The sequence below is a fragment of the Solanum stenotomum genome, chromosome 12 (assembly GCF_019186545.1).
Source record: "Solanum stenotomum isolate F172 chromosome 12, ASM1918654v1, whole genome shotgun sequence".
In the NCBI taxonomy this organism is placed as follows: Eukaryota; Viridiplantae; Streptophyta; class Magnoliopsida; order Solanales; family Solanaceae; genus Solanum; species Solanum stenotomum.
In genome coordinates this window covers 35,380,655-35,404,809 of record NC_064293.1, presented here as the reverse complement: position 1 = coordinate 35,404,809, position 24,155 = coordinate 35,380,655, and the positions used below count along the sequence as shown (strand labels likewise).

At 29.8% G+C, this 24,155-nt stretch overlaps 3 protein-coding genes across 3 annotated transcripts; all 3 read left to right on the top strand.

Moving 5' to 3' along the window:
• Positions 1-7,979: 7,979 nt before the first annotated feature.
• On the top strand, positions 7,980-9,529 carry LOC125848822 (phospholipase A1-II 1-like). The gene is made up of 2 exons (XM_049528762.1): positions 7,980-8,666; positions 8,745-9,529. Exons 1-2 carry the CDS (start codon positions 8,079-8,081, stop codon positions 9,363-9,365), a joined length of 1,209 nt encoding a protein of 402 aa, XP_049384719.1. The 5' UTR covers positions 7,980-8,078; the 3' UTR covers positions 9,366-9,529.
• A 4,176-nt stretch (positions 9,530-13,705) lies between these two features.
• LOC125848827 (uncharacterized) lies at positions 13,706-18,384 on the top strand. Its single transcript, XM_049528768.1, has 8 exons — positions 13,706-13,995; positions 15,043-15,080; positions 15,765-15,842; positions 16,149-16,232; positions 16,324-16,358; positions 17,218-17,303; positions 17,927-17,992; positions 18,079-18,384. The coding sequence occupies exons 1-8, from the start codon at positions 13,929-13,931 to the stop codon at positions 18,111-18,113; spliced, it is 489 nt and encodes a 162-aa protein (XP_049384725.1). The 5' UTR covers positions 13,706-13,928; the 3' UTR covers positions 18,114-18,384.
• Positions 18,385-19,743: 1,359 nt separating this feature from the next.
• LOC125847852 (rac-like GTP-binding protein RAC13) lies at positions 19,744-22,421 on the top strand. The gene is made up of 7 exons (XM_049527565.1): positions 19,744-20,196; positions 20,284-20,371; positions 20,855-20,964; positions 21,238-21,301; positions 21,417-21,481; positions 21,973-22,038; positions 22,128-22,421. The coding sequence occupies exons 1-7, from the start codon at positions 20,098-20,100 to the stop codon at positions 22,227-22,229; spliced, it is 594 nt and encodes a 197-aa protein (XP_049383522.1). The 5' UTR covers positions 19,744-20,097; the 3' UTR covers positions 22,230-22,421.
• Positions 22,422-24,155: the final 1,734 nt, after the last annotated feature.

The window sequence follows — 24,155 nt, the reverse complement described above, 5'->3', positions numbered from 1 at the left end:
CTACTAAATTATTTTCTAAAAAAATCGGAATAACAACTTTCTGAATAAGACAAAAACTCAATAAATACGAAAATTCGTTGAAAACAATTGATTGTTGCTAAGTTACTTTCAAACAAGTAATTACCCAAAAAAAAGTTGACGGAAGACTAAAGTAACTTATGAAGATATTTGGATACTTTTAAACATGTTTAATTACATTAATTTTATATATATTTTTAAATAATTGAATAAATTAGCTCATAATTTTGTGAAATTATTTATTTTTCGGTGATGGAGATCTTTTGAATTTATTTTTTTCCAAATTAAGTTAAGTCGCTTTTTGTCCTACCCTCCCTCACACTGCCTTTGAGCCATTAACTTGGGGTCTTTGATTACTGGTTTGAAAGTGATGTATTAAAATTAATATAATGAGTACTAATTGTTAGGTATAAATCTAATGGTACATTAAATATAGTATTTTTTAAAATTTATTTTTATTTGTCATATATTTTGACTTGACACCAAATAATAATTGATATGACTATTTTACTATACCATTTCTATTAATTGATGTTTAATATTATGTTTTAAAATATAACTTAAAGAATAGGCAATTATTGTTAAGGATAAAATATGAAGAAAAAAAATTATATTTTCTTCATATGTTAAAAATGGCAAGTAATTATTTTTGAAATAGCAGACAAGTAAAAATAAAAAAATATATGGTTATCAATAATTAAGATAAATAAAAATGTGTACAATACAATAGCTATTGAATTATCACATTGAATTAAAAAATTTGATATTGTGATTCCTATATGCTATATATTTAAATATTTTTTATATTTGATATAGTATTCATTATTTATAAATAAAATATTGAAATATTGAATATATTAACGAAGTGTATAGTTATGTAAATAATTTTCATATATATATATATATAATTAATATGATATAATCATTTGATTTAGTTGAGACATTTTTTTATAACAAACTATAGTTATCAACTCGTAAAATATTAAAAACAAACTTTAAAATATTAAATTATTACCAAATTAATTTAATATAATAACAATATAACATTTTGAAAAATAAAATAAAATTATTGAATCGAAATTTTAAACATCCTACAAATCATATCCAGTGGCGTACGCAGGATTCTTCCTAAGCAGTGTCACATTTTAAATTAAAAATAAATAAACAAAAAATATAATATTATATTAAAAAATTAATATTTTTTTTAGCATTTTGATTTGTGTAGCAAAATAAATTTAAATTAAAAATTTAAATATCACATTTCAGAATAAAAATAAATAAACAAAAAATATAATATTATATTAAAAAATTAAGAATTATTTAGCATTTTGATTTGGGTAGAGAAATAAATTTAAACTAAGAAAGGAAAAGGTGGCTCTATTGAGGTTCTAACCTCCAACATACAACATGTAATGAAGAACCCTAACCAACTTAGCTACGCTCATTTTTGGTACAAGGAATGTCACTTTGTTATATTTGTTCTTTGTTTACATTTTTTTTTTTCTTTTCAGTTATTTATACTTATTTAATAAAATTTTCGGACAAAGCCTTGTCACGTGACACCTTTAAATCGCCCCTGTCATATCATACCCATCCTTAAAGTAAATTATTGTTTTACCCCCACAACATATTGTCTACTTTTAATGGATGAAATTCACGTATTCAGTGTACATATGCCAAATCAATACTCCCTCCGTCCCTATTTACTTGTCCATATTTCCTTTTTTAGTTGTCCCTATTTAGTTGTCTATTTTGACAAATCAAGAAAGGACAACAAATTTTTTCCTAGTATACCCTTATTTACACTTCTTGAAAATTGTAAAAGTGTATGTTGTTTCTCCAATTTATTTCACTTGAATTCAAATAAGTGGTTGTAATTTTGAAGTGCAAAGTTGTCATAAGGGTAAAATTGTAACTTCACTGTGCTAATCATTGTTGTCTTAATCTGTGTGCCATTTCTAAAGTGGACAACTAAAAAGGGACGGAGGGAGTAATAATTAAGGTGGAAATTGGAATGAATATTTTTTTGTATTCAGAGTACTTCTTTTCTCTTTTTCGTCTGTCAAAAGAATATTTTTCCATTTATTCATCATTATTAATAAATAAGATGGTGAAAGTAATCGTGCCAAAGAAAATTTAAAACACGATTCTTATATTTAGGGTAAATTTTTAAAAAGTTCTTAAATATTCTACTCCGATCCTATACGTGATTTTGGTCCTTTTGATCTTCATCAAATATTACAAGCTTTGTTTATTAGAATCTTTTATATGTATTTATTTATTTTGTGTCTGATATCAACAAAAGAAATACTCTTTATTAATAGTAGCTAATTCAAAAACGTACACCAAAAAGATTATTTTTCTCATTATGAAAGATGTTAGTCAAAATCAATGTCAAGAAATTCTCTGACAGTGACCCAAATAATGTGCTTCATGAGAATATCTACTATAGTAAAGTCTATATTTAAAAATAATTAAGTAAATAAAGATATATTATCACTTATAATTACTTACTACAAATATATTAGAAATTAAGTATGTAAAAATGTTTTGTGTCATTAAACAATGAAAAAGTAATCGCTGACTGATTTTTTTTATAGTAATTTTCTCTATTAATAATTGCTACTTTAAAATAAAATAGTCAAATATTTTATCATAGTATATAAAAAAAGTGAACTTCTTAGATTCGAGTTTCATCATCGTACTACTTTTATTGGATTTGTCTTTGTGACTCCGTCTGATGAGCCGTGGTTTTTAGCCCGAAATTGAGTTTGATAAGTAGGGTGCCTCGTTATGAAAGATGTATCAATGTCAAGAATTCTTTGACAGTGACCCAAATAATGTGCTTCATGAGAATATCTACTATAGTAAAGTCTATATTTAAAAATAATTAAGTAAATAAAGATATATTATCACTTATAATTACTTACTACAAATATATTAGGAATTAATTATGTACAAATATTTTGTGTCATTAAACAATGAAAAAATAATCGCTGACTGATTTTTTTAATAGTAATTTTCTCTATTTAATAATCGCTGCTTTAAAATAAAATAGTCAAATATTTTATCATAGTATATAAAAAAAGTGAACTTCTTAGATTCAAGTTTCATCATCGTACTACTTTTATTGGCTTTGTCTTTGTGACTCCGTCTGATGAGCAGTGGTTTTTAGCCCAAAATTGAGTTTGATAAGTAGGGCGCCTCATTATGAAAGATGTATCAATGTCAAGAAATTCTCTGACAGTGACCCAAATAATGTGCTTCATGAGAATATCTACTATAGTAAAGTCTATATTTAAAAATAATTAAGTAAATAAAGATATATTATCACTTATAATTACTTACTACAAATATATTAGGAATTAATTATGTACAAATATTTTGTGTCATTAAACAATGAAAAAATAATCGCTGACTGATTTTTTTTATAGTAATTTTCTCTATTTAATAATCGCTGCTTTAAAATAAAATAGTCAAATATTTTATCATAGTATATAAAAAAAGTGAACTTCTTAGATTCGAGTTTCATTATCAATTAATATCTTTATTCATGAAAAAATTAAATTCGACATCTGAATATGAAAAATATACTAAAGATATAATTTAATAATTAAATTTTATTTAATAATTTAAACTTTTAAATAAGATGGTATGTTATGACTTTTAATAAGGACAAAGTTTCACAACAAAGGATGGATAGTGTGCTTGTTGGGCTACAACATAAATTTGGTTTGAAAAGTCATTTGATAAATAAATTTGATATGACTATTAAGGCAATAATTACACAATTAAATAGTTATATAATATAATGATTTTGACGACCTATTTATTTGTCACAGTATAACTATACGCATACTACTTGATTACATAAATATAATTGTATAATTAGATCAAAATTTAAAATAAGAGTTGATTATTAAAAAATAAATATTAATATTTAATAAACACGTGCCTTCATAAATGGAGATTAAATTACATACATAAGATAGATATTGTCTCCTGGAAATATATGAATCAATATACCTATAATCTTAACAAATACTAGTATACAAAATAATTCATATGTAGATTTCAAATGAATAATATTCTAATTTGATTAATCATAAAAATTGAAAGTGCATATTTTTTAAGAACATACAGTGGAATGCATATTTGACAATTTAAATAAAAAATTTAAAATAAGAGTTGATTATTAAAAAAATTAAATTAATTTTGACAGAATATGTGCCTTCATAAATAAAGTTTTAGATTAGGTATCTAAGATTGATATTATATATTGAAAATATATTAATTAATGAAGTATTTTTAACTAATATTATAAAAAGTAATTAATATATAAATTTCAAATATAAAACTAAAACGTGCATATTTTTTAACAACATCATGAAATGCATGTTTGATAAAACGGTAAATATTATAAGTATAATAAAAAGACATAAACTTTCCCTTAAACTTGTCCTGAGAAGTGAGTTACTTGTTTAGATTATCATGGCGATTCAAAAGTGAATTTTATATTGCCCTCAAAGATGACGTGTAAATAAAATAAAATACAAAATAAAAAAGGCGTGTTTAAGTAAAAGTAAACCCCACATACACCCCTTCATCTTCACGCCATCTTATATTTCTTCTTCTTTTTTTCTTTATCACAAGCACTTATTTTACTATGGTGTTTATGAAAAAAAACAATTTTTTTCATGGTAATTTTTTGAGAGAAAAACATAAAACAATATTATATTGAGGCTCAAAATTCACTACAAAAATCTTCGAAGTTGTTCAATTAATTAGGTTTGCTGCTTGAAAAAGATTTCAACGAGACATCTAAAATTGATCAATTCTTACTATTTCCATTCCCATCATCAAATTCATCAATTTATTTATCTTTTTTATTGATTGTGAACACATGAAGTTAGAACATTTCCATACCTTTCCTTTTCTTTGTAAAAAGTTTTTAAATTTTGCACAAAATCCAATCTTTTAATGTATGTATTTTCATAGATCTTTCTTCTCTCTTAAGAAAATCATTTCTAAAATTTCCACAAAATTAGTGATAGTAAATCGAGTACTAAATTGTCAATTGTTCGACTAAAATCTTTGTAAATAAATATTGATAATTGTTCTTTGAGTATCGAATGGTGAAATAGGTGGTTATGTTTGGTGATTTTTGGTGACCTTAATAGCGTGTGATATTTGATGATAGATGTCGCGCAATAAGATGGTGATGGTATTGAATTTTTGGATGGCGGTTAGAAAAAAATAAATTGAATGAAGTTATTACTTGACTTTTTTTACTAATAATGTATTAATAAAATAAATAAATTACACGGGTAAGCTTGCAAAGATCTGACAAATGCGTGTAAATCACATTAGATTATGTGACTAAATTAGTACATTTGGGGTGGTATAATAAGTTGCTAAATTAATTTGAGTGTGAAATCAACTTTTTAAAACAAGTTCAAAGTTGGATATTTTGCCTTTTCGCTATAATTAGTATAAGTCATTTTGAATTTAAAAATAAATAAATAAATACACACCATAAAATTCTTTTAATATTTGAGAAAGAGATAATCTATCAATTTTAATTAAAGAATAAATGGTATAGAGTGTTAAAATATAAGTGAATATTACTAAAGCAAATAGATTAAAAGAAAAAAAATATACTATAAATTCAAAATTATACCAATCATGATTTTATTTTCGTAAAACATTAACTTATGATCAAATTTTAAAATTAAATATCTTGTTTCTCATGATGCACGTTATTCTGGTCATTGTCAGCTATAGTTTCTCGACATAAATAATCTTCTACATCTTTCATATTTATAGTATGCCTTCTCTTTTTCTAATGTAATAAATATGTTTTTTTACAGCTATTGTCAACCGTATATTTTTTAGTTGTTTAAGTAATTCGTACATTAAATAAATTTTGTTTCCATCCAACGACATAAAAAACTAAAAAAGAAAATCATTTACCATGCATATCCAGGATACTATTCTCAAGGAAATTAGGGGTCAGGGTGATTATCATATGGTTTGATTTGATTTTTATATTTAATAATTCTTGTATTTATTATTAATTTTTATATGTGCTAAATCTCTACAGAATCAATAAGATATTAATTAATTTTATATTTGGCTTAATGATTATTCATTGATTATCGATTATCTAGTATAGAAATAAAATCGGTGGAAGAGTAATTTATATATATATATATATATATATATATATATATACAATGACAATAGTAATTGGAGTGATCAGTAGCAAATGATGATAGATGTTTTGAAGCAAATTAAAGAAATTTAGAGTGGGAGAGGAGACAGGGGACAAGTAAAATGGTTAACATATTATTAATTCGATAAAAAAATTTAGACAATTGGTTCTTAAATTGATAATTCATTATTTATAAGAATTTAGACAAATGGGTTAACATATAAAATTTCCGACTATCTTTTTTTTTTTTTCTGTTTAAGAATTATCTCTTTCAAATCATTAATTCGATAATCCAACCCAATAAATACATCTAAATTAAATTATCAATTATAATTTAATTTTAACCGCGCCTAATGAAAATCATTCTATCAAATATTATAAAATGCACGCACGTTAAAAATGAAGTTTGTTAAGTAATAAGTTTAGGTAGTCGGAAAAAACAATCAGCAAGTTGGTTGGTGTATCTTACCAATGCATTAATAAAGTGATGAAATCCACCTATATTATATGATTTTCGTTATTCTATTGTCAAATAGTATGTAATTTGGAACTTACTTTTCCCCTCTACAAATTCAAACTATTCAATAAGTAGCTTATTTACGGATCCAGCTCCTCTCTATTTTCCTTCCCTCTATTTTCCACAAGTTCTTGCTTGGATGTGAGACACATGGCATAGATAAAAATCAATGACTAAGATTTAATAGATTAAAATAATATTCTAATTATGATTTAGATAATTAATATTTCGTAAGAAAAATAATAATACCATAATCATAAATCATAACAATATAATATCTTGTCCATAAATAAATTATAAAAATTGTTCTCTTTTCTAAAAAATTTCCTACGAGTATTTATCTTCCGTTTGTTTTTTAAAATAAAAATGAGTAAGTCTTAGAAAGCAACTTTGAACTTTCTCTTTGAAATTAGTTTACATATAATTAATAGAAAAAAATACTCGCAGGGAAAAAATAATTAGAAAAAGAGAATTTATTTTATAATGTATTTATGGACAAAAACAGAAGACAATACTAGTCAGAAAAAAGAAAAAATATATTTATGGACAAGATAATATATTATTATGATTGTGGTCTTGACATTTTTCTTATGAAGTATTAATTATCTAAATCATAATTAAAATCTTATGTTTATTCAATTAAATCTTAATCATTAGTTTTTACCTATGTCATGTGTCTCATATCCAAGCAAGAATTTGGGAAAAATGGAGGGAAGGGAAATGGAGTGGAGCCGGATCCCTTATTTACATATAAATAAAAATACAAAGCTCTATCATCTACTTTAAGTTTTGTATTAAAACAAATTAGAAACATAAATTAATACCTAAACGCCGATACTCACAGTTTCCCACTCGATGTTCAATATTCATAATGGAGCTCGATTAAATTTGGATACCCGCCGAAAAGTCTCACAAAGTGACTCTATTCCTAGAGGGACTCGAACCTGAAACCTCTGATTAAAGATGGAGAAGTAATTACCCCTCTGCCACAACCTTGCTGGTAACACTCCTTATATATTATTTCAAATATGCCAAAATGTTCTTCATATGGCCAAACAGCGAAATGTTAATGGTGGTAGTAGTTCAGAAATTCAACATGGAAATCATTATTTTATTAGTACTATTTTTAATGCTTTCTTGGTTAAATCATTTATTACTGGACTATGACAATAATTCACAAAAAAATTTTAAAAAATAAATCAAAACGTGTTTCATGCATGAAAATTGAAAAACCTTAGAGATCAACGAAGTTGCTTCCGTATAAATTCATGGGCTTAATGTACTTCACATACCAAGAAAAAACTAAGAGCAACAAAAAGAAAAAGAAAAATGTCTAGCATGGCTGAGAAATGGGAGGAACTTAGTGGGAAAAACAATTGGGAAGGGTTATTAAACCCCTTGGATGTTGATCTACGTAAATATATCATTCAATATGGAGAATTAGCTGAAGTGACTTACGACACCTTCATTTCTGATAAAGTATCTAAATATGCCGGAGCTAGCAGATACTCTATGGAAAATCTTTTTTCTAATGTTGGCCTTGACCCATCGAAGTATCGCGTAACCAAATATTTCTATGCTACTTCATCAATTCCACTTCCTGATGCTTTCATTACGAAATCATTGTCAAGAGAAGCATGGAGTAAGGAGTCGAATTTTATGGGATATGTTGCTGTGGCTACTGATGAGGGTAAAGTTTCACTAGGAAGGAGGGATATTGTGATTGCTTGGAGAGGAACAATTCAGACACTGGAGTGGGTTAATGACCTTCAATTTTTACAAATTCCAGGACCAAAAGTGTTTGGTGATGGGGGTTTACTTCCTTTGTTCAAACCATTGGTGCATCATGGCTTCTACAACGTTTATACATCAGAAAGTGCACGATCAAAGTTTAATAAAACAAGTGCTAGAGATCAGGTATATATAATTTTGACCTTGAATTCCTACATATATTTTGATTTAATTACTTATAATTAAAGACTACGTTACGTATAGGTCCTTGAAGAAGTGAAGAGATTGGTCGAGGAATATAAGAATGAAGAGGTGAGCATAACTGTGACTGGGCATAGCCTAGGTGCATCCCTTGCGACTCTGAATGCAGTTGACATAGCTTACAATAAAATCAACAAGTCAAGTCATGGGAAGGAATTCCCAGTGACAGCTTTTGTATTTGCAAGTCCTAAAGTTGGAGATCTCAATTTTTTAAACGCATTTAACAAATTGAAACACCTTCACCTTATGAGAATTCATAACATATTGGATATTGTTCCGAAATACCCACCTATTGGATATTTCGACGTTGGGCAGGAAATAATAATCGACACCACAAAATCCCCTTATTTAAATCTCCCTGGAGATATCATCACATGGCATAATTTGGAGTGTTACATGCATGGAGTTGCGGGAACTCAAGGTATAGGACTTTTAACCGGTTTTAAACTAGAGGTGGATCGCGATATCGCACTTGTTAACAAATCTTCAGGTGCATTGAAAAGTGAGTATCTTGTCCCAGCAAATTGGTGGACTGTGAAGAACAAAGGAATGGTTCAGCAAGAAGATGGAAAATGGGTTCTCAATGATCGAGAGGAGTATGACATAGTTGTGGCTGAGGTTTAATTTAATTTGGAGTTTAATGTACTTGCTATTTTAATTTTATTTCTTTAATTCCATGTAATGTTTGAATAAAAGGGTTATTACGAACACATCATATGCAATAATACATATGAGTGTGTTGTAATTAAGTTGTACTTTCTGCACCTTAAGTTAAACTTGTTTTTGTTAATTTTGTATACATGTTTTTAAGAAGGGCTATTTAAATGTTGTACTTAATTAAATTTCAGACCCTTTAGCACATCATTTATGACTATCGTTAAAAAGAACTCGATCAAATTTATTATTTACTCATATGTTAGATATATTTCACATGCATGATGTGATAAGGCGAGTTATAAATTTAATCGATGAATTATTTCATGTAAAGAAATGAAGAATTGAATATATTGAAACATCTCAACCCTCAAATTGGATATTTTTATAAACAAGTAGTAAATATCTGTTAAATGAATTCAAAACTTAAAGATAAGAATGTATGGTAATTAGTACTAGGTAGTAATTAGTTACAAAATAAAATATGAATATATAGTTCCACTGATCCATCGATCAATGATAAAAGTTGGAAGAAAGATACTCATTTTTTCTCCGAAAATAATCTTTAGTTATAATGAATATTAAATTTACGTTTTAAGTAGCACTTAATATTTTTGTAAATGTCTTTAAAACTTATAGCAACATTTGATCTAATTAACTAATGTCGGTAAGATTTTATCTATGTGTATTTATATATAGTAGTGTCTTAATTATATTGAACAAGTAGATTAAGATACAATTAATAAATTAAGATCCAATATGTTAAAGTTAAACCATGTTATATCGTACAAGTAGATTAAGATACAATGCAATTAAGTAATAAATTAAGATCCAATATGTTAAAAGTTAAACCATGTAAGATAAAGACATACTACTATACATGCACTATGCTTATTGAATAAAATAATATTTCTTTGAAGATAGGGCATATTATAATCAATAATCTTGAATTGAATTCCTCTGTCCGTACTAATTTTTTAGATATATATATACGCACGAAAAGATTGATAATATTCCATATGTCTTTAATTACTTGTCTATTTTTTTTTTTTAGTTATATTTGTCTATTTTAATAAATTAAGAAAGAATAATTTCTTTTTATCTATTATATCCTCAATTAATTACTTTTAAAAATATAGAAATTTTTGAAAATCTTAAGTTTTTAATTCACTCACTTCATAATTAATAAGAGTAAAATAATAAATTAACTATGTTATTCATTATTTTTAAAATAGATATGTCAATTTAAAAATGAATAAGTAATTAAGGTGTAAGAAAGTATTTTTTTTTAATGTTCTTTTGTAGTAGACCCATTGCGTCCTTTTCATACAGTCAATTATGAGAGGATGGCAAGCATTCAGTAGTGATGGGATGGCTATGAATAGTGGTAGTTATTTCCTTATAAGCTTTTAATATTCCAATTTAATTTGTTGGGAATATAATAATTCATGATGCATTGGAAAACGCGTTGGAAAATGAATGGTCAAAGATAGGGATGGACGTTCGGTTCTTCGATTCGGTTTAATCAAATTTTTGTTTGGTTTTTTGCTATTCGATTTTAGAAAAGTGTGCACCATATTTCAAACCAAACTAGATCGGTTCGGTTCGGTTCGGTTTTTTCTACTTCGATTTGGTTTAGTTCGGTGTTTTAAAATCGATTTTTTGATGTCAACAAAAATAAAGAGAGAATATGATAAAGTAACAATTGTTATTCACTTTACACTTCAAACTTCAAAGTAACAACTAACCGTCTAACAATAAAAGGTAAGAACATCAATTTGTTGTTCTCACTTTAAAGTAACAACATAAAATAATAAAAAAAAGTAGAAAGTAAAAACACCAAGTTGCTGCTCAAACTTGAATTAAATTGAGTTTTGTTTAGTTTAGACTTTAGGTCTTTAGGGTTTACTATTTTGTTATTAAAATTTTTGCTATTTAAGTTTAGGATCTAAATATAAAAATTGAAATGGGCCAAGTAAAGTTAAAACTTAAGCAATATAATAAATACTTTTAAATTTATTTAATAAAACTCGGTTCTTCGGTGCACCGTAGTTTCGGGACCCTTACACCGAACTCCGAACCGAAGAACCGAAGTTCCAAAAAAAAACCGACACCCAACCGAAACACCGAAGAACCGAATTTTTTCGGTTCGATTCGATTTTTTGATTTTTCGGTATTTATGCCCACCCCTAATCAAAGATATAAATTTTGTCTGATACTCAAAAGAAGTATAGTTGTAGAGATTAGTTATGAAGATATTTGAAAACTTATGATTTTGTTCGAGGGTAATGCTAAATGGCTAAAAATTTGGCCACAAATTTGGTCAGAAAATTTAAAAAATTATAATATTTTTTTTATTTTAAAATAAACTGATCTTTTTTCTATTTTTTAATTAAAATATATTAAAGTTAAAAGGATAAAAATATTTAAAAAGGTAAAATAACATAAGTAAAATACCATTCTGGCCAAATTCTCATCAAATTTTCTGGCCAAAAGAATTTTTCCTTTCTTTAAAAGACAGGGGCGGCTTTAATAAATTGCTGGCCTAAAGCCAAATCCGAATGAAGGCCTTCAATTCGAATATATATTTTTTATAAAATTTATTATAGCTAATTATTTAATATTTTCTTGAGACATACTATTCATAATTTGTCAAACTTCTATTACTTCTTCGCTCTTTTATGAATTTTTTTTTATTTTCTACAAATACTACTCAATATTTTTTTTAAAAAATACTTATAACCTATTAATTTTTTTAAAAATGAGGCCCCTCAAATTTTGGGGCCTAAGGCAATTGCTTTTTTTTCAAAGCTGTAGAGCCACCACTGTTAAAAGATGTATATATATATTTCTAGATCTTAAAATATGTTAGAGCACAATTTAGCTAAGTTTTATGTTTCATTATTACATAAAGTAAGTTGAATTGTAACTTATGCTATTGCATCGTTTAATTCTTTGAGATCATTTATGCATTAAAATATAGTAAGGTTGATTATTGTATAAATAAAAAATAAATGAAATGAGAAGACCTATCAAGATGAATAAAGGTTCGTTCTTCCCAAATCAGACCAGAGATGGTCTTGAAACCTGTAAATATTTGATTGTAACTTAGTTAATCAAAATGAGAAATGTACTTATATATATAGGGCAGAGCTAGTAATTCTGATGTGAATTTAGTGATTTTTGTTTAAATAATATATTTATGTCAATTAATTCATTTGAATATGTACAAATATTAAAGTTAATATCTGCTTATACTTTTGTAAAGTTTTTTTTTTTTAATCAATTAACTATGACCTGGCCCAGTTTTATTAATTGTGCAAACAATGAAACAACAACATTGTAAAAACTAATTGGCGTTCATAGAAAGGAGAATTCTTTCTTGAAAGGGAAAAAAGATAAATATACCTCCAATTATCGTAAATGGTATATGTATACCCTTCGTTATATTATTGAGACATTAATATTCCTACCGTCCAAAAAGTGGACACTAGTGCTCCTACTTTTTGGACGGCAGAGACACTAGTATCTCAATAGCATAGTATAGAGTACACGTAAATTCATTTACGATAATTTGGGAAGTTTATTTGTCCTTTTTCCTTTCTTTAAATTCCTAATTCTGTCCGTTTGAATTGACTTAAAAAAATAGCTTTTAAGTAAAAAATAAAAAGTAGGGGGAGACCTACTTTTGGTTTCTGACTTATTTTAAGTCATTTTTTACCTTGCCAAACACTTCGTAACTTATTTTAAGTTGTTTTGTATATTTGCCAAACACTTTCAGAAGTCAAAATCTGACTTAAAAGTAGATTTGACCAACTTTTAAGTCAATCCAAACGGATTCGACTCTTTTTCAAACCAACCTTAACCCTATGAGATCGCAAAAACTAACCTCACGAAATTTGTAAGTATTATTTTTAATTTTGTATGAAATTAAAGCTATCAACTTCACTTCCTCGATAACATCATATCATGTCTAATCAACTCACTCCAGTACAACGTACCTCCACCACTTCATCTAGAAAATAATTCTCTTAGCTCTCTTTTCTTCTTGCTATTTACTTAGATCCCTCTTAAAAACACCAGGATCCAATTTCGAGATCAATTCGATAATAAAACTCTTTAAGCAATAATCTTATTTATGTCATTTCTCTTGACGCGATACAAAAGGTGACACATATTTTCGAAGGTCCAGGAAGGGGTCCAACCCAAAATTCTAAGAGCCTTTTCCATACCGAAAAGGCCCAAATCCATTCGGAATAAATATTCTTTCTGTGATCGTTAAAAAACGCTTTTAATGTTCGATTCCCACTCACAACAACTTTCTAATATACGAGCATTCGCACCATAAATATTCCCCACTCACCAAAAAAAGCTAGGGTTTTTTTCTTCCCTTTATTTCTCTTCTTTTGAAAATACCTTTTTTTCTTGCGCAGAGAAGAAATTCCGAAAACTAGCAAACCCTTCGATTTTCCATCTTCAATTGGCTTTCCTTCTTCTGTTAACTTTGATTCATTCAGTGAGAAGGCGAAAGCTATGGGAAGAGGAAAGTTCAAGGGAAAGCCTACTGGTCGCCGCCAGTTCTCCACGCCTGAGGAGATGCGTATGTCTCCTTTACTTACCTTTACGAACTGCCAAGTTGATTCCTTTTTTTATTTGTTATACCAATTTTTGAGATCTATTACTTGGAATTCGAATTGTTTTGTTTGGGTAAAAGGTCGATTGGAGATTGAACGTTATCTGTTGCGTTAATTGATTTTGTTTAAATTTCTTATGGTAGATTTGGTAGGAGAATTTTATTATCTTAGGTGAATTTAGCTGAATTTTCACGCTGCTTTTTACAATTAGTTGGGAGTATGTTTGAAAATTTACTTAGTGAAGGTTTGCTTATAATTGATGGTTAGTTGGATAGTTGAAGTAGTTGTAGATATGTTTTTTTTTAAAAAAAATTATGGATGAAGTTGTATGTTCATAAACCTTGCAGTGCTCATTTTGTGTGTGTGCCATGAAGGATTTTACTTTGTGTTGGTAGCAGAAACTTGAATGAGAAAACAGGTTCTTGAGGAAAGCGTAAAGTAGTTATTTTTCTCATTGTGTAGAATCCTTTAATAGGTTGAAACTCAGTTTTCAGTTTATGCCTGGTGCAATATAACTACAGTATCTTGAAATATCAGATTGATGTGCTTATACACTTAATGGAGAAAGGATTTTTCTTTAGGCATTACCTACAACACAAATAAGAGTGGCTTAGATATATAGCACAAACATCAAACTAATATTTCAAGAACCTGGGAGACTTCATTCATGCATGATGAAGAAACTCTAACCCTATGATCTTTTGGTTCCTGTTAGTGGTGATCCTTCTTCCTATTTCCCCTCCCTTCGCTCATGCAATTTCTCCGTCTTCCCATACATGTACTGGTGTAACAAGATCTCTTCCATTTGAAAATTGTATGCTAGTGCAAAGTTGTGGGATCAGGCTGCTTTATCTCGAGTCTGTTTATTAAATAAGGCACTGGTTATAAATATCTATTAATTCAAATAGTTGATATGTTGGAGCCAACATGGCATGGTTGGCATGGTTGGGATGTCTGCAATGAACTGCACATATTCTGCTAAGTCGCTCTTGATATTTGCTTTTATTTTGCAGTTGCTGGTACTTCTCGACGTCCTCGCACGTTTAAGCAGGTGAATATCTCCGGCTGTAGTTTTTCTGGGCTCCTAATACATTTATATTCTCTTTCTTTCTTTTAGAAGTTAGTCTATGCATACATGTTAGTAAGGAGGGGTTAGCACTGATGGGTCAGTTTCAGAACATTATTTAGGGTGTTCTCCTTGAATTATGTTGGTTATTGTACTGCATGGAACTTCAAAACTTAACTTCTTTATGAAACATAACCATGTGAAATGATAGCTATTGCGATCAACTTTTTGATGTGGTAAGAGAAGAATTGTCTGACTATCAAATAATACAATTTGTGGTATGTGAATGTGTTCTCATGACGAGCTAGAATGTGTTAGTCGGTCACGTTTGTGTTGTGTGTGCAAACGGGTGATCATTATCTTGTAAACAGTTTTTCATTTGTGTTGCCTTATTAATAGTTAAAACATCCTCATTAACTTACCCTTCTAAGGACATGCTGTCGTTGTGCCTGGGATGTTTATTCTATTTTCTTCTATGGTTGTATCCTTAGATGTTAATATATCTCAGTCATCAAAAATCTTCTCTTGTGCTTGTAAACTGAGATTGATGATTTGAATAATATGAATTATCTGATATATGATGAAAGAAAATTGCCTTTATAATTAGTATTGTCTTCATGCTTAACTTCTATATTTGTGTGCTCTGCGTGATCAATTTGAGGTCTTCAGGAAGAGGTTGAAGCTGAGGAAAATGAGAAATCCGAAGAGGAATCTGAAGAGGAATCTGAAGAAGATTCTGATGGAGAGGTCAGTTATCTATGATTCATTGCTTCATTTTCTTTACATTTTAAGAAAGAGTAGGCGGTTTGTGACAACTACTACTTTTTAATCTTTTTTTGTATTTCCTTAGTTAGAAAAACTAGTGCACTTCTTATCGTATAAGAATTTGTGACAAATACTATACTTAAATCTCAAGTTATTTGAGGTTTTGACTATTTGAATCCTCACTTTCAAAGTTGAAATTGATTTAATTTGGAAATTTGCGTCCTCTATGCTTTGTGGCTGTGGAAAATGTACATTCAGACGGCTCATTTCTTTTATTGTTCCAAACAGAAGCGGAAAGGTACCCAGGGTATCATTGAAATTGAGAACCCCAATTTGGTGAAGCCAAAGAACGTGAAAGCTAAAAATGTTGATGTAAGATGGGGCACGGTGAACTTGCATTTGTTCAATACTTCAATTTAATTGTTTTTGGATGTAACTTTGAATGTGGGCATTTTCTGTGCAGATTGAGAAAACAACTGAGCTTTCAAGACGTGAAAGGTTAGTTGAACCTTCTTTTGTGTTTCCTTTAAAATACGATCCCAATGAAGTCACAGATAAAGAAGCCTTATTGTATGCCTCCTATATGTTTTGCATGAATACTCCCTCCCTTTTCTGTTCTTGGATTTCAGCAACTGCCCTATATTTTTTTCATTTTCTCATTGTTTTTACTGTCCTGCATCTTTTGAGTTTCACACCTTGTGTCACTAATCTTTGGGATTTCTCTATCATCAATTTTTTTAACTGCCTGCACCACTCTAATGATTACGACATATGACTGCTAGGATGTTGGGATATATTTATTCAAGATGAAAGGATTTGGTCCTTTTACTTGTAATCAACCTTTGTCAGAGAGAATGTACAGGGAATAATATCTTTTCCAAAGTTATTTCTTTTAGCCAGAGTTTGTCAACGTCTAGGAAGTTCAGGATGTGCCAAATCTCACGGAACACCTTAAAGGCCCGAATTTAAACCGGGATAAGTTATTATTTTTCTGCGACAAGACTATATTCCCAGGCCATTGTTGCAGATAGCTGCTTCTTTGCATGTGAAATACTCTTCGCTCTATCCAAAATCCCAGCTACTTGTGTGTGTGTGTGGTCAATGGGTGTCAATGAACTTGAATTACATACAGTGGGAACAATTGTTGCCTTTTGTTATTGTTATATTTTTGAAATTATATCGCATTTTTTGTGTTCTTTGGGGTGTTGACAAGTCAAGCTAAAAGAAGGAAGAAATATCTGAAGTCTTGTGTATTAGTTCTATTACCGATACATGCAACACGGTAACATAGTTGGTGACATATCCTGGTCCTTTTAACTTCTATGTCGTTATTAATTTACATGGTAATTGTTCACAGGGAAGAGATAGAGAAACAACAAGCTCATGAGAGGTATATGAGGCTGCAAGAACAAGGAAAAACAGATCAAGCTAAGAAAGATTTAGGTAATATCACAGAGCAATGCTCTAGCAATAGACTTAATTTGTTTTGTTTAGAATTATCTGGTCTTGTAGTTCGTTCTCTCTACTTAATAGATTGTTTGAGGTGTTGGGTGGATGGATTGAGGTTTTTGTCATCAGAACCAAGTTTTATTCTTAAGTCTAATTTTAATTGTCTTGTTACTTGAATATGAGCATCCGGGGTTTGCTCCCTTTCAAGGTCTCAAGTTCGAAACCCACTAGGTGCAAACAATTTCTGAGGGCCATCGGACTGGGTAAAACCTGAATTAACCGTGGTGCACTTGCGGGAAACTCCTTGCCGAGGGCCTGTGCACCCCCGGGATTAGTCGGGGCTCAAAGAGACTCGGACACCCGGTGCAAATCAAAAAAAAAATAAAAAATATGTGGTCATGTGAAGGACTGTATTTGAGTTGTGAAGTTTGAAGTGGATAAGTTGTCATCTGGTTGGGCACATATTAAAAGTAAAATATATTGATTTTGTGCTGTTCCACTTTTGTAGAACTTGGATATGAATGAACTTTGAAATGATGTGCCATGGTCTTGAACCAGTGTTTCTTCTGTTATTGATCGCAAAGTGCTACTTCTAATTCTATCTCGTAATTTTGCAGAACGATTGGCTCTCATACGACAACAAAGAGCAGATGCTGCCAAAAAGCGAGAGGAGGAGAAAGCTGGTACATTCTTCTGTACTTACACGCTGATTGTCTAAGATTCTCTTCCTTTATTTGCTAGGGTTAATGTTTGCATATTTTCTGTGCAGCCAAAGAACAGAAGAAGTCGGAAGCTCGCAAGTAACATATGATGGTACTATGAATGATTCCCCAAGTACAAGATATATCCCTACCAATATTTGGCTAATGATGGAGTTTATATTTCACCGTTCATTTATGTTATTGTCTAGTTTATAAGTAGACATCTTATAGATGAAATCATGGAAGTATACTTTAAAGCTCTAAATCTTGTATACACAATAGTTCTGGCCTTAACATGAACAATCATGGGAAGGGTATACTTTTTTTTTGTTGGTTGAATTATTGAGCTATGACTATTTTACAGTATTAGGTAACTGTGGTGTTTGGTATGAAAAATGTTTAATTCATGAAAAATGTTCCTTAGAAAATAAGTGGTTCTCCCTTATTTCCCTGTGTTTGATTGGCTGCAGAGTGAAAACACGACCTCAAGTGTTACTGAGGTTCCTTTCCTTCCACTTCTATGCGCCCCACTATATATATGTGATTTGATTCTTCGTGTATTGGCTCCATACTTTGTATTTCTCTTTAATCTTGGCATAAAATAGTGATATTCACCAGCTGTTTTCAAACTTGACTATCAAGTTTCTGGCTACTTATGTCACACACCTTGGGTGAGCGTAGTAGACGTGTATCATCAGAACTGAACAGTGTTTTGATGAAATTGTGAGTTTGGTGCGACTACAGTGTAGGGAAAGCCTATGACTATTCTGGAGTTGATCACCTAAAATCCAATTGTTGCAGGAATTTAAATGCAAGTTCCGCGGAGTTTACCTGACTTCTCCCATAGCCAGTTCAAGCTATGCGTATGCTTTTCCTCTCTGTTGCCGCACTGCTCACAGCGGCCAAATTGCTGCTGTGTAACTTGCTTTCTTGACCTGGCTCACTTTGGTTGTTCATCCCAAATTATGCTCCAGTACGAATCATAGTCCGCTACCTCTGTTGCACTTCCCATATTAGTCGTGTCATCTCCTGTGCCTTTGAATAAGATAATAGCCTTTGTGCTAAATGAGTTTATTTAATTTTTTCCTTGTCCTTTGGTATGCTTGAATTCTTTGTTAGATTGAATCAGTAGCCAAGCTGTTGTACAACAGTTGACCCAACAATTACTCATTTGAAATGTTGTACTGACCAGCTGAACTGCAGTAACGGTAGTAGACCTATGAAAGATTCTTTGGGTTCTAGTTCCAGATATCTTTTCTTTTTAGTTAATATGAACATTAAGTTCGTTAATCATTGTGAATTTCATTAGACGTAAGCAGAAACAATAAAGTGAACTAGTCCCATGTGTCTTTCTCTTAATCTATTTTTTAAACTTGTTTTCGTAACGAGTTGAACTAAGACACTCTTATACTCTCAATCTCAATTATGAGTTGCCCGACTTAAACTTGTAACTAAAATGAGTCATGTTTTTCAACCCTTATCTGAATTAATCCATATGGTATATAATTTGAAAGTTAGGTCACTATATATGTGGATGAAAATTGTTGTGTTGGACGTGTTTTTATGAAAATATCCCTACTTACTTTTAATTTCCATTTGTTGAAATATTCTATTTTGATCATCATAGTATATAGTCCAATTAAGCAACCTTTCCCCTCTTTTGATCCTTTATACAATTGCTTGTTCAACACTTAAACCAACCAACACTCACCACTACACCTACTTTACAAACTTTCTTTTTGAAAAAAATTAACCCCTTTTTATTTCATTTGGCTATCTGGCCTTGAAGTTAAAGGAAAGTAAAAAGGGTGGTGTAAGCAATGATTGCTTAGGTGTATAATCCAATATGCCAACCCTCTCCACATTGCCAAATATCTTTTCATTAAGTTTCAAAATCCACTTATTTTAACTTAAACAAGTTGGTGTTATGATTAGGAGAAAAGAAAAAAGTATTTGAAGGATATATACTAGCTAAGAAGATAGATGTATCATTGAAGAATAAAAACAAAGTGTTTCTCATCTTTAAAAAAACTTGTAGAGAAGAAACAAAGCAGTAAGTTTGTAAGAAATAACCAATTTATAAGAAGATGACTACTGCTAGATTCATCAAATGCGTTACTGTTGGTGATGGAGCTGTTGGGAAAACTTGTATGCTAATTTCATACACTAGTAATACTTTTCCAACGGTAATATTATTCACTTTTTTTCTTTAATCTTCTCTTCGTTTCATGTATACGAGTTGTTAACTTCATAAGATTAATGTTGTTCCATAGGATTATGTTCCAACGGTGTTCGATAACTTCAGTGCAAATGTAGTGGTGGATGGTAGCACTGTTAACCTTGGCCTCTGGGATACTGCAGGTAAATTTATTTCACAGCAATGACAACAATAATCTACCAGTGTAGTCCCACAAGTTGGAGTTCTATGGAGGGTAGGATGTACGTAGATACTAAATTTATTTCACATATGATTTCTTTTTGATAACGTGGTGCCTGAGTTAGTTTGCGTGCATCTCCACTGATTCCATGGATATCTATTAGCTTCCACCAGTAACAAGTACCAGTTAACTTTGTCCACCAAGACTAGGACAGATAAGAAGAAACCAACTAATGTTGTTTTGTCTATGATGGAATTCGAACCTAAAACTTCATGGTTCTCGACCCATTTCATTGACCACTAGACCATACCTTTGGGCGCATATATAAAATTTTGATTCTATTATGAGTCTTTTTTATTCCTCACTTATATCATTGGAGGGAATATTTTTGGATATTGTTTGTAGGTATATAAGAACATTTCATTTTGATTTTGTGTGTTGTTGAATAGTTGATTGTGAAATGCAGGACAAGAAGACTATAACAGGCTAAGGCCATTAAGTTACAGAGGAGCTGATGTCTTTTTGCTTGCTTTTTCTCTAATAAGCAAGGCAAGCTATGAGAACATTTACAAAAAGGTTAGTGTATTTATATTTTTGGGAACTTAAGTAAATATACTCGGCCATCTAGTTTATCAACATGACCGAAGTATATACCATTTATACACTTTGGCTGTATATATTGTGTATATGGATGTATATCATATGTATATTTTGTATAAAGTATACATTATTTATACACCGTAAAACTAGATGATCCAAAGATATTCCCTCTATTTCTAGTCCTGTCCATTAGTGATTTATTTGTTGATAATTATTTACCAAAAGTTCTAATTATTGATCATCAAACAGTGGATTCCTGAGTTAAGGCACTATGCTCCTACTATACAAATTGTTCTGGTGGGAACTAAACTTGGTAAGACCAACTTAATATTTCATTATCTTTAAGTTTGTCATAATTATATATCAAAACACATATTATAACCTAATGTGCAATATGATTTATACCTGTTTAAATTTAATTTTGCTAGACCTGAGGGAAGACAAACAATATTTAAGTGATCATCCAGGGGCTACTCCTATATCAACTGCCCAGGTGAGTCCCATTATTGACTTGCAATCATTAGCAAATTTCTAAAAACAAAAAGGTCTTAATTTAATTCCAAACAAATTGATACATTATATATCTTGATGCCTGGTAGCTGTGAGCCGATAAGTATTCCTCCATCGTTAATCAGAGATCTTGGGAATGGAGTTGTCTGACTTTCCCGCGCAAAGCGGGTACTAGCCATCGAGTGGTTTGGCTTGTATATGTGGAGACAAATTACAGCAAATGAAATCATTATATATTATATATGTATACAAAAAGCTTTTAAAAGGATATCATTGTATATCATCATATGTGTATATATACAAGAAGTTTTTCATTTTACTATAAAAGTATGAGTTTTTGTGGTCAACTTTTCAAACAAATAACATAAATCTCTACAACATAAAATGAGTCACTTATACTAACTATACTTTAAAAAATTTTGATCGGTGATTAACAAAAAAAATAGCTTATTACTCTGTTGTTTCTTTAACTAGGGAGAGGAGTTGAAAAAGATGATAGGAGCAGTTGCCTACATTGAGTGCAGCTCCAAGACTCAGCAGGTATTAATTAACAATTCCGTTATGATTAATCAATAATTAGAACAATAATTACACTCTAAATAAACAATCTTATTATTATTTTTTTTCAGAATGTGAAAGCTGTATTTGATACTGCAATTAAGGTAGCATTGCGACCCCCTAAGATGAAGAAAAGGCCCCAAAAAAGAAGGACGTTATGTGCAATACTTTGAATATTAATATGCCTCTTTTTCATATTTCAAATATTATTCAATTATATTCTTAATCATTTTGTAAAAGTATAAGAGAAAAGGCTCAGTTGTAATTTTCCTTCTTTTTTTTTTTTTTAATAATCTAGGTGTTAGTTGATGTATTAAAGTTCCATTTTTTAACATTTGTTCCTTATTATAAAATCTTGTAATAGCTAGTTCTCTTTTTATTATTCCTTATTGCCTTCTAGAATATTTGTTAAAATAATCATTTATCTATCCACTAACATTTCACTTAAATAACACCTCCACTGATTGAATAAGGGCAGATTTGGAGATATAGTCACGTATTTTTCCCCTAAAATGTTCAACTATTTTCAAACAAATTAAATTCAACTTGCTAGAACAACTATTATACTAGTGATATATACTGATCAGATTTTGTACTTTCCTTAAATGTGTATTTCAGTTTAAGTTTCCGATGCCATATTAAAGACTTTAAAAAATGTTGAAAGGGAAACATAGACTAACCGCAATCATTGTAATAGTTGCATTGATAATTATCTTCAGTCTCAAATCTGTATAGTACTTTCATTGTAAGTGTTAGTGAAAATTATTGTCTTTGAGATCCATTGCAATGGTGAAGTCAGAGTTTTTTAGTTATCGGATTTAATATGAAGAAGTAAATCGATAAAAAAAGTCATTGGAGATTCCACATCTGCTACATATATATTTAAAAGATCATTTTAGGAAAAATTACCTAAATACACATCTTATTTTATCATAATCTCTAAAATTTTCTACCATTTAAAAAAATTTCAAACATACCCTCTCAGATACATCACTCTCCTCTCAGTGATACATCCCTATCTCCCTCTTGGATACATTCGTTCCCTATCGGATACATCCCTCCCCTCTCTAATACATGCCTCCCCTCTCGGTGATACATTCCTATCTCCCTCTCGGATACATTCCTTCCCTCTCGGATACATCCCTTCCCTCTCGGATACATTCCTCACTTATATATCCGGATGCCATATCCCTCTCTAATACATCCCTTCCCATAAGTATCTGGAAGTCTAGTGATGTATCCGGAATCCATAAATATTAAGAAATTCTTGTTATTTGAAAAATAGTAGGGAAATAATGTAATTAGCTCTTTTATACATAATTTTAATCACGCATAAACAATATAATATTTGGCCCTATATGGCTGTCGCTCTTGGTCCGATGGATAAAAACTTGGGCAAGTTACATAAAAAAAATTACATTCACTAATCAAATATATATATATACTATTTTGTATCAAAATTATATATTTTATACGTATATCACCTAATATATATACTATTTTGTATCAAAATTGTATATTTTATATGTATATCACATAATAACCTAAAAAATTATACATTTACTGGTTATTATTTTGATGGATGACTATTCAACCAATAAATGCATATTATATATATGTACATATACTTGAATCACTTAATTATAATCAACTAATGTATATTTTCACTATATATTATAATAAATTAAAAAATTGCTTTGGTATAAATATTTGATATCCGAATATATATTAAGGTCCGATACATGCCATAAGTTAAAGGCTCCTCGGGGATAATGAGATATTTTTTGACATTTTTTGTGAGTTGTATCTAGGGGTGGCAGAATGGGTAATTAATATGGGTATTCGCTCATATTTACCCATTATAAATGGGTTGGGTATCCAACTCATTTAAAAATAGGTAAAAACAAATAATACCCATATTATCCATTTAAAAGTGGGTAGTTAAATGGATAAAATGAGTAAAAGATGTGCATTCACACAAACAAAAAATAAGTGATAAAGGGTGGGATAGTAAGAAAGTTTTTTTTTAACATTTTTTTGGGGATAGGGGGTTGGGGAGTTGGTAGGGGTGGGTTGGTAATTTTTTTTTTTAAAAAAAA